The sequence below is a fragment of the Juglans microcarpa x Juglans regia genome, chromosome 8D (assembly GCF_004785595.1).
Source record: "Juglans microcarpa x Juglans regia isolate MS1-56 chromosome 8D, Jm3101_v1.0, whole genome shotgun sequence".
NCBI lineage: Eukaryota > Viridiplantae > Streptophyta > Magnoliopsida > Fagales > Juglandaceae > Juglans > Juglans microcarpa x Juglans regia.
Window position 1 is genome coordinate 32,359,298 of NC_054608.1, and position 11,399 is coordinate 32,370,696.

At 35.4% G+C, this 11,399-nt stretch overlaps 1 protein-coding gene across 4 annotated transcripts; it reads left to right on the forward strand.

Moving 5' to 3' along the window:
- Positions 1–577: 577 nt before the first annotated feature.
- On the forward strand, positions 578–11,399 carry LOC121242928 (biotin carboxylase 1, chloroplastic). Of its 4 annotated transcripts, none has more exons than XM_041140938.1 (18): positions 578–817; positions 903–974; positions 1,132–1,460; positions 1,646–1,787; positions 2,673–2,771; positions 2,905–2,961; positions 3,529–3,600; positions 5,746–5,835; positions 6,369–6,428; positions 6,788–6,973; positions 7,106–7,198; positions 7,312–7,393; positions 7,881–7,987; positions 9,265–9,340; positions 10,370–10,416; positions 10,531–10,593; positions 10,705–10,758; positions 10,976–11,117. In XM_041140938.1, the coding sequence occupies exons 2-17, from the start codon at positions 930–932 to the stop codon at positions 10,708–10,710; spliced, it is 1,554 nt and encodes a 517-aa protein (XP_040996872.1). In that variant the 5' UTR covers positions 578–817; positions 903–929; the 3' UTR covers positions 10,711–10,758; positions 10,976–11,117. The 4 variants fall into 4 exon arrangements, with proteins under 4 accessions (XP_040996872.1, XP_040996871.1, XP_040996869.1 ...); XM_041140937.1 differs by having other exon boundaries at positions 10,705–10,724; positions 10,976–11,115; XM_041140935.1 differs by lacking the exon at positions 10,705–10,758 and having other exon boundaries at positions 10,976–11,399.

Here is an 11,399-nt window from a genome sequence, read left to right on the forward strand (position 1 = left end):
AAGATTTTGTAACCATATCATATTTTAGTCTAACCTTCACTATAGTTGGTAAGCAAATAATATTGGTTAGGATTTTATTAGGTTGGACTCTTATGGGTGGATCGTGTATTGCTATACTTTGCTCAAACCAATTTACAATGGAGACTTGGAATAATATAAAACAGTCCTACCTTAAATTTCAAAATGAGATATTTCTCCAAAGTACAAAGTAGATGAATGAAAACTTATTAGAGAATCAACTTAATTTTAAGGAAAAGTTTTTTTTGCAAACAATTTCGCGCACTAAACCGCACACTAACATTAAATGTAAGATATTTGTTAAATGAAATAATATAAATTGAAGATAAAATAATTTTTATAAGATAGAAGATCTTATTCTTCTCTCAAAAGTTCTTTTTATTTTTTTTATTTTTTTTGGTAATAAACAAAAATTATATAAATATTAATACATAATTTAATACGTCAAATCGCTTGTAACTCATAAGTCCGTTTTCATAAAACTTGTTCAAATCTTCACTTATATAGAAAAAAGGAAAAAGGAATATACGTAAAATGAGTTTTACCGTACAGATTGCTCGTTGCAGTATACATTATAAGTCAAGTGCCCACACGCACGGTTAGGCGGAGCTTCCAACCTGCCAAGTGCCAACTTCCCTAGTTTTCATCGACACCTCCTCTGTAATCCCTTCAAACTTCTTCAAATCTCGACTTCTTCACCCGTTCTCTCTATATTTCCTGACCAAAACTCTTTCTCCACCTTTCTCAGAAACGCCTGCTAGTTTGGATCAAAATCCTCCATTATTATCGCATTCTAGAGGTAATTTCTCATACTTAATGTTGGATAATGATGCTAAGATTGTTTTTTATCTATGTTTGATTCAAATGGGTTTGCTTATTTCTAGGCGTTCGTGTTTCCTTCTCTTCTGAAAATGGATGCCACGATGCCTATGTGCAAATCTGTCACCTCCCCTCCTGTAAGTCCTTCTCTAGCTTATATTGGTTTTTCTTTGTAATGCAATTGCTGGTTCTAAGTGTTGGGTTTTGCTCAGATTGGTGGAACTTGAAATGAGTCGCCGATTAATCCTTATATTAAAACTTAATTTTTTGTGGGGTTTCTTAATCCAATGGAAGGGTTTATTCGTGGGGAGAAGTGGAGGAATCAGAAGCTCCCAATGCAGCTTCATGGTGGGGAATAGAGTGAACTTTCCAAGGCAAAGTGCTCAGAGTGTACAAGTTAGTAGTTACAAAGCTAAAAAGCGTGGAGGAGCTCTGTATGCTACATGTCGTGCTGACAAAATCCTGGTGGCAAATAGAGGAGAGATTGCTGTTCGGATCATTAGAACTGCGCATGAGATGGGGATACCCTGTGTAGCCGTGTACTCAACCATAGACAAGGATGCGCTTCATGTCAAATTGGCTGATGAATCAGTTTGCATAGGCGAAGCACCGAGCAACCAATCGTAAGGGCTGATTTATTTTTTGACAGAATAATGTCATTAAAATGAAGTTTGAAGTTTATTCTTTTTTTTTTTTTTTTTTTTTGATAAATGCATATTTTCCATCAATATTCTGAATACCTGTGTTTCCTCCTTTGTTCTTGGTACGGGTGATAGTGGTGTAACATGCATGTTGATCTGTCTTACAGGTACCTGGTGATTCCAAATGTTTTATCTGCTGCTATCAGCCGTAAATGTACAATGCTGCATCCTGGGTATGGCTTCCTTGCTGAGAATGCAGTATTCGTTGAAATGTGCAGAGAACATGGAATTAACTTTATTGGGCCCAATGTAAGTACCTTAAACAGAGAGAAAGTGTTCCTCATCCTATAATGCCTAAGAACCTATCTTCCTTTGGTTGGAATATGTTATTTAATGTGGCGTTCTTGTTGAAATTCTTCGTAAGTTGAATCACAAGACTAAAGGGACCTGTCTTCTAAAATAAAACCAGACAGAGTGTCATATCAATATCACAAGTAGAGGCATAGGGTTTATCATAGTTTCCAAAGTCAGCCTTTTCATGGATCCGGGGGCATTTCTTTTTTTGGGGTAAGGAAACTGAAGAAGATAGCAAACTCCCGGGCATTTCAATAATGCATTTAACTGACAATAAATTTCACTGCTAACACAATCCACTATTCCATAATCTCAGGGTTTTAGTTTGTATTTGGATTGATGCAATGTGATTGCTCACTATCAATTTATAAAAACCTTACAGCAGAATGCTTCTAGCGTATAAGAGTTGCAACGGATCCTTGTCGGGTGGGGTCAGGTCATCAAAACGGGCTGCTACAAACACAATCAGGCTCCATGCATAGAAGCCCAACATCAACTTATATAAATATTCTTAACATACTTCAACTTTATAATTAGCTTAGCCTTTTTTTCTCTTATTTTTTTCTTCCCCACCTGTGAGGGGTTTCTCTTTTCTGTTTCTTTAGTGCAAGGTATTGCCCTTACTAGCTTTCTTTTTGTAGAATTAATTTTTTTTTTTGGTAGGTAATGCAAAGACCAAAGACCAAAGACCAAAGACTTAATTTGTTATGTTTATGATCTTTGACCTTCTAAGCAAATAGTTAAAATGTTCTGGTGTATTATTGGGTGTTCATGGTCGAAGTTCTTTCTTATTGAAAAAGTTCGAGCAAGAAATTTGAATTCCTGGTTACATTTTTGCAGCCTGACAGTATCCGTGTTATGGGTGATAAGTCAACTGCTAGAGATACAATGAAGAAAGCAGGTGTGCCCACTGTACCAGGAAGTGACGGATTGTTGCAGGTATTATGTATGACTTGTGGTGGTATGATTTTTAGCAACTTGCTAAATAGTTGTGAGATCACTTTTTCTATTCATTGTTAAAATATTAACTATAAAATGCTTAAAAAACCTAAGATGATGATTGCTATTACAGACCACAGAAGAAGCTATCAGGCTTTCCCATGAGATTGGATTTCCTGTTATGATCAAGGTAAATAATCTTGTACTAGCATTTTCTTATGATAGTTATTATACATATTTCCTTCTGTGGCTGCTGGGATTGCAATAGGCATCTATTTCTACGTTTATAAACTAACTCAAGAGTAGGAATTCAACCCTCTCCTGAGTAGCATGCATCTACTTTTTTTTGGTGCTTTTGATGAGTAAACAAAATCACAATTACCCAGTTCATTCAAAATCATGTTTATATATAACCAATGGAGTATAGAAATAAATTGAAAGAATTATTTAGTGGCATAAAGCTACTCGTGAGATCAAAGTTTTATCATTTTCTTCCTAACAAAATAATTAATAATTTTTTAAAGTAGTGCAAGCCATGACAATGCCTAATTGAAACTCTATGAAAAGTGAAGGGTACCTGTCAATTATTTTTCACTTGTTTTTTTCAAAACCTTTTGTGTTCAAGGTTTGATTTTGTTGCCATTTTAATAATCCAGGGTCCCATCCTCCCCTAATTCCTAAAACTCTGTAATAATTAAATCTTGTCTTTGTCCTTATTGAATTTTCTGTGAACTGACAAGCATTTTATGCTCTCAAGGCAACGGCAGGTGGTGGAGGCCGTGGGATGCGTCTAGCTAAAGAACCAGATGAGTTTGTGAAGTTACTGCAGGTATTGCACACAATGCATTTTTCTGTCATGTTACTTCACTAGGCCTTCTTAAACTGTTTGATGTTGAACTTAGAGTTTTGACACTTCTTAAGGGTTTGAATCTTCCCGATCTTCCTCATGTAATGCCTACTATTAACTTTATGTTGGCACCTATTGCCTTTGTATGAAAGTGTGGAGGGCAGTGTTGGTAAAAGCGCACTAAGGGCAAAGTGCCAAGGCCGAAGTGCATTGCTTACTAAAAGCTAAGCGCATTTACAAAAGCTCCTTTTTTGGGGCTTTTTGCTTGAGCTTAAAGCGCAAAAAGGATGTTTTGTAATTTTGTTAAACAAATTATAAAGTTATTATTTCAAGACCTAGAAAATGTTGTAAACAAACATTTTTAAGCATGTAGTTGATATTGAAGATCATTTACGTACCATGGCGCCACAACATGTTGTCATATGTGATGTATATGCTTTCAACACAATATAATAGTCCAAGTTGGCTTTCTAGATGGATTGATATTGATTGTTTATGTTAGCGTAGAAGTCAATACCTACAATTCTTGAGATTTTTTGGACATGGTCTTTTTGATTCAACCACGTACTTTAATTTGATTATGGCTATCAATTTTTTTTGGATGAGTGGCTATGAAGTATCATATATTTGTATATGAAGTATAGCACAAGAGAATTATATAAAATGTTATGTTTAAGTAAAGGTCAGCCACGTGGGTTGCCTACTTTTGAGCACACCAAGGTGGGTGTTCCATCTCTCTCTCTCTCTCTCTCTCTCTCTCTCTCTCTCTCTCGCATTATGATATTTTTAAATGAAAAAAATATGTTTTTATTTTATAAATTTTATTTTGTGGCTATTTGTGAAGCTGTTACTTGGTATCAATTGACATTGTTTGTTTTGCTACTAGTGTTATTGGCTGCACTATAGTTACACGCTATTCTTGTGACAATAGAGTGAGCAAAACCTATTATTTTGACCTTTTTTTTTTTTTGATAAGTAAGATATAAACTTTATTGATGTGAATGAAATAGGCATATACCTAGTACACAGGAAGTATACAGTTGAACACCTAGATACATTCTAAGAGCGTTAAACTAAAGATAGGAATTCATGTATATCACCCCCATTTAATACAATAGCTGAAAACCAAAGCAATAAAGTGTGCAGAAAATAATTCTTCAGCTCCATCATTGTTCTTTCCTTGTCTTTGAAGCATCGCATATTCCTTTCCGTCCAAATACACCACATGATACACAACGGAATCATTCTCCAAACTGCTGCCACTTGATGACTGCCCTGCAATTTTATTTTGTGGCTATTTGTGAAGCTGTTACTTGGTATCAATTGACATTGTTTGTTTTGCTACTAGTGTTATTGGCTGCACTATAGTTACACGCTATTCTTGTGACAATAGAGTGAGCAAAACCTATTATTTTGACCTTAAAGTTTGTATTACTCAAATACTCAAATTCTGAAAATATAAACACCAATTTTTAAGACATTTTGCTTCCTTTCTCTTAGTCAATTGGACTTATATATCGTATTTGAATCTAATCGGTTACTGACAACAAAACAGCATAAGTCAATCTTAAGTATTGTGCATAAGTTATGTGTTTTCTTGTATACGTCCTGTGTACTTGGTTACTCCTATTGATTTATATATATATATATATATATATATATATAATATTTTTACTTATAAATAAAAAAAGAAGTATTGTGCATAAGTCAATCTTAAGTATTGTGCCAATATTGTAATAGATTTTAGTGGCATATATCTTTAGACAATCATGCATAGGTGTTGCTCTTGTATATGTCCTGAGTACCTGGGCTATGCCTGCTTTTCTCTTTAATAAGATTCTTCTTTACTGATAAAAAAAAAAGTATGTGCCAAATGAATTGCCTCCTATGGTGTCATTGGAAGCATTCCCATCAATTCCATACCCCTTCAGCTCTTAGATCCAATTTTTTTTTTTTAATCTGCCTTGAGTTTTGTGATCTTCCTTACATGTTCTGTAAAGTCTTCTCATAAAAAAAGGGTGTTACTCAAGTACACAAATATAAACGAGAAATACCTAAACTACAAAGAATTTTATTTACATATTTTTTCTGAAACTTGTGTTATATTGGGTCTCATTTGATTTTCAGCAAGCCAAGAGTGAGGCTGCGGCTGCTTTTGGAAATGATGGAGTTTATCTGGAGAAGTACATTCAAAATCCAAGGCACATTGAATTCCAGGTAACTGCTGGGCGTTTTGATGTCTTTTAGTATTTATGATCTCTTAAAATTGTCAAGGAGTTTATCAAGTCACAAAAGGGAAATCCAGAACGGCATCCATAATGGGAAACATTCTCATTTAGTATTCTTTTATCAAAAGAATTATACTCAGTATTTCTGGATCTTTACTTGGATAAATTATGCAGTTGATTCATGGACCGTTAAGAGCAACCTGAGTATTCTAGGTCTAGGCAGTTATAGTCTGCATGATCTAAGACTATAAACGAACATTAGACTATGCTCCTTTAAAATCCGTTTAGTCATAGGTCTCAGTTAGTCTAATGTTCAAAACTCGCCTCATCTTACCGTGAGAAAATATAGAAGTCATATAAACCTGTTGAATGTGGTTTGGTAAGTCCCAGCCAAGCAAAGGACTAAAAGGGTAGGTAGTATGCATTCTTTTTCAGTTTATTTTATTTTTTAATTCTAATTGCCGAATCTGACCTCTGGGTGCATTTTTGGGTCCATCCCTTGCGTGCTAAATGGTTTGACAGGTTCTTGCGGATAAATATGGTAATGTCGTCCACTTTGGAGAACGTGATTGCAGCATCCAGGTATCAGAAATTAGCTCATTCCTCTTAACTTTTGGATAGTTTATCAAATGAGTTTTGAGTAGTTGTTGAATTCAGCTATGGAAATTGAGCTTGCTTCAAATTCAAAATTGGATGACAAAGTTAAAAGATCAATTGCTAAACGGAAATATGTGAAACTGGTGAATTCATTATTGGCTTTTGATACCTTCAACTCTATAAAATCAAGAACTTAGGCCCAACTCTATCCATCTTTTGCCTTTCCTTTTGTTGTCTTTTAGCTTTAAATTTGTTGTCATTTTGGTTAATGAGTTTTTTCTACTAGTTTTGAAGTGCAAGTAAAAAGATAAGTGATTCCTCTCTTGACCGTCAATTTTGTTCAGAGACGGAACCAAAAGCTGCTGGAAGAAGCACCTTCTCCTGCTTTGACCCCTGAGTTGCGGAAAGCTATGGGTGACGCAGCAGTTGCAGCAGCAGCATCCATTGGTTACATTGGTGTTGGAACAGTCGAGTTCCTTTTGGATGAAAGAGGTTCCTTCTACTTTATGGAAATGAATACTCGGATCCAGGTAGAAACATTTCTTGAGAACGTGGACTAAATATGTATATTTCAAACCATACCTGCTTTAGGGGACTAATCTCGAGCTTTACTAAATATTGTGTTTCCACCTTTTTTTGTCTGGGTTGGTTGGGGTGACTAGGTTGAGCATCCGGTGACAGAGATGATTTCCTCTGTGGACTTGATTGAGGAACAAATTCGTGTAGCCATGGGTGAAAAACTCCAGTACAAACAGGTAGTGGAAATGGGATACTTTAGTTATCTTAAGCATAAAATAATTTCCGAAAAACTCAATCCCTTAGCATACAGTACGGTGTATTTAGTGTCTTTTGGGGCTTTTATCTACAGGAAGATATTGTGCTCAGAGGACATTCAATTGAATGCCGAATCAATGCAGAAGACGCATTTAAAGGATTTCGACCTGGACCAGGTATACTCAAGATAATGTGCCTGTGGTCCTTCTGGCATGCATGTGCAAAATGCTTGATGCACCCAAATCAGCAAATCCTTTGTCACTTTTCTCTCCAGTTTGTTGGATTTTCAAAATTGGCTATTTTTGTTGCTCTGATGGAGGTGTTCCAAAAATCTCTTATAAGCTTTTGGAATATAATTTTAGGGCACTAGAATGGGTTTGCCTACCAATCCACATTTGCATACAGTTGGGCTTGCAGTTATTTCGCTAATTTTTAGTTTTATTTTTTATTTTTCTGTATGGAATGTAATCAAGCCATAATGATTAAGAGGTTTATAGGCATCAATTTTCTTGTTTTTTTCATCTTTATACAAGTAACTTTGATGCATACTCTACTCAGATTCCGAATAGTAGATGCAACATATTAGCATGTGGTTTTCAATCTTGTCTAACGAATGTATAACCGTTGTCAATCTTTTCTTATTTCTCTACTTTTGGACAACAGGGAGAATAACCGCATATCTGCCATCTGGAGGACCGTTTGTTAGAATGGATAGCCATGTTTATCCTGACTATGTGGTTCCTCCTAGCTATGACTCCCTTCTTGGAAAGGTCGGTCACAATATTCATTTTATTAGTTTAGCTTTGTCATGTGCAGTGGTTTGTGTATGAGTAGTTGATGTCATCAAGTATTAATGTGCTTTTGTGCGTGCTGATTTGTTGGGATGCATATCAAATTACCATTATATCTCTCATTCTGTGCGCTCAAGAATTGTTTGTGTATCAGTAATTTTTTTTTTGAAACCCTAGGGGTTGGCTCAAGTGGTAAAAGCCTTGGTCTTGGTGGTATGCACCCTCCAGATCTAAGGTTTCGAATCCTCTTGGGTGCAAACAATTTTTGAGGCCATTGGACTAGGCGGACTTCCTCTTGAATTACCCGAAGTGCATTTGTGGGAAACTCCTTGCCAAGGGCTTGTGCATCCCCGGGAGTAGTCGGGACTTTGTCTATGGACACCCGGTGCCAATAAAAAAAAGTAATTTATTTTTTTGATTGGTGTGTATCAGTAATTTATGGGTGTCAATTCATGCAGATAGGCAATAGTACAGATGGAAATAAGGGTTATAGGGGTAACTCTGTATAGTTTAGTTTGTTGACCTCTAGGCGGTTAGGGTTATAGCGGATGATTGGTGAAGTATAAAGAACACTTTTAGCAAAACTCTTCCTTCTCTGGGCTTGGAGCTGGCTTGTAAACACAGAAGGTCCTAAATTATGCAAGTGTTGTTCCTAAGAGTAGTTAATTATCTGTAAGTTTGATTTCTTTTATTGTAATTATCTATTTGACAGTTTCATCTGGACTTGCTAACGAATAATGGAATTGAATAAGTAATTAAAAGAGATTATCCAAGGAAAGAATAAAATGCGCACATCATGGCTGTAGGTACTTGAGTAAGAGAGTTTTGGTTCTATAACAAATGGTAAGTTTCATTCTCTGGATCTCTACCATAAGCTGTAGGTACTTGAGTAAGAGAGTTTTGGTTCTATAACAAATGGCTGTAGGTACTTGAGTAAGAGAGTTTTGGTTCTATACTAATCGAAAAAAAAAAGAGTTTTGGTTCTATAACAAATGGTAAGTTTCATTCTCTGGATCTCTACCATAAGCTACTTAAAAATTGTGTCTTATTTGTGGACATTTATCTGATAAATATTTCAAGTACATAGAAAAACCCTGTCATCTTAGCATTGTGTTGGCAATGGATGGACAGCTTATGCATCTGATAAACATGATAGTGTAAGGCTACAATATTCATATTGCTGCTCCTCTAAATTGGGGGTTTCTGCTACAAATTGTTCTTCTAATTAGTTTGCCAACTTTGGCACTATATTGTAGCTTATTGTATGGGCTCCAACAAGAGAAAAGGCAATTGAGCGCATGAAAAGGGCTCTTGAAGACACTATTATCACAGGTAATTATATAAGGTCTTGATCAAGATTATAGATCTCTCTCTCTCTTCCTGTCATTTTGCACTTCAATGTCTGAGTGTCAAGGTTGCTAGCAGTTCATCTTATGGAGTGTGGAGGGATGTTTTGGGCTCTGAAGCCTTGGCATATTATCCTTAAACAGCCTGTGTTGCCAATCTTGTGTATCTAGCGTTTCAGTTTAGGAGATAAAGATTAAGGCCCCGTTTGGTTTCACATATGGTCTCAACCCATCTCATTTTATCTCATCTCATCTGAACATCTAAACACCATTCATTGGGTCATTAGGGGCTTTCTAATATGGGCAAGGTGTTTTCTTGTATACATTTAGTGTACTTGATTACTTCTTTGATATATATAATATTTTTACTTATAAAAAAAAATCTAAATACCATTCAAATATAAAAACTTTTCAATTTCAAATTTTTAATTTTTTCATCTAATCATTACCTAATCATTACAACTTTCCCAAACTTCCAAACAAAACACAATAAAATAATTCAACTTTTTCAAATCCCAAAACAAAAATAATATTAAAAATTATATTCTAACGAGATTTTAACTTTATAATATTTTTATTCAACTTTTTTTCTCTCATTTTCCAAAACCCCATAAAACATCTTAACTCAAACCATTTCACTACTATTCACAAACTATCTCACTAATATTCACAGATTTTTCATCTCATCTCATCTGTTTGGTTTATTTGTGTAACCAAACGAGGCCCAAATCTAAAAATTTATTAGTTTAATGGATCAGGTAATTTCGGCAGATGGTTTTTCCTGGTGTTTTGCCTCTATTTAATATAAACCACTTGTTATTTAAAAAAAAATATGCCACTTGCATTTTAGTGGGGATCTTGTGGGTGAAGAGTTTTCTGCAATTTCCCTGTTGTCCTTTCAATCATAGACACATCCATTCTAATTGTTTTGTGCTTGAAATTTACATTTCTTGATTAATCCTCTCTTTTGGATTCTTAAATTAATCATTGTAATGTTGAAAACTTTCTTCCACAGGGGTTCCTACGACCATTGAATACCATAAACTTATCCTTGATATAGAGGTGGGCAAGCTCTGATGTGCATCTTTTCTTCCGAGATTTTATTCAAATTGTCTTTGTTTATTTTCTCTATGCATGTGGAACCATCTAATTTGCAATGTTTCCACTTTATAACAGGATTTTAGGAATGGCAAAGTTGATACTGCTTTTATCCCAAAGCACGAGCAGGAATTAGCAGAGGTGAGAAGCTGATGAACCCTGTGTTTTGTGTATATGTACTCTACCTGTGATTTTTATTTCTTTCTTTTATTTTTTTTTATCTTGTTATTTAGACTGTTTGGTATATTGTAGATGTAGTGCAGTTGATGATGGTAATTCCTTTTCCCTCCTAAGCTGGACTTCATAGTATGCATTTCCCTCAGTCCACATATGTTACTCTTTGGTTTATAGTTTTAAAATGGGTTAAATGCTAAAATAGTCCATGTGATTTTCCTTCTAGGCAGATTGGTCCCTATATTCTAATTTTTAACTTTTTGCTCCATGTGGTTTGTGGGTTGTGTGTGTCTCAAGGTTCTTGAAATCATTTATATAGCTTCACATTGGCTTCTGTTTGCCTACACAGCCCCAGAAACTGGTGCGAGTGACCCCGAGCAAAGAACTAGCTGGTGCAGCTGCTTAGATGGATCTCTTGCTCAGGCATTGCAATCGTCCTCAGTTCCTGTCAAGCCAAACTTTACAAATTCAAAATGCTCACTATTTGTTGTGTGGAAGAAGCTGCACGGAGTGCTGTGATCTCGATGCTGCAGATTATGCCTCCTGTGTGCAAAGACCCTTGTTTATTTTTTATTTATTTTTTGTCAGTTTTTTTTTGGGTCTAATGCCGACCTTTCTTTCTGATAGAAGCCTGAGTAACTTGGTGTCTCTTCTCAGCTTATTATCTCATTAAAGCTTTTTTCCTTAATTTTTGATGAAAAAGAGAGAGATAGCTGCACTTAATTTTTGAACTCTATTAGTATGACAAGACATTGATCATCATGTTCAAATCA

Excerpts from the sequence above, each read along its gene's own strand:
- LOC121242928 (XM_041140935.1), top strand. The coding sequence starts at position 930 with ATGGATGCCACGATGCCTATGTGCAAATCTGTCACCTCCCCTCCT. Across the intron at positions 2,772-2,904 it reads GAAGTGACGGATTGTTGCAG|ACCACAGAAGAAGCTATCAG; the intron begins GTATTATGTATG and ends TTGCTATTACAG. Across the intron at positions 10,594-10,975 it reads ACGAGCAGGAATTAGCAGAG|CCCCAGAAACTGGTGCGAGT; the intron begins GTGAGAAGCTGA and ends TTGCCTACACAG.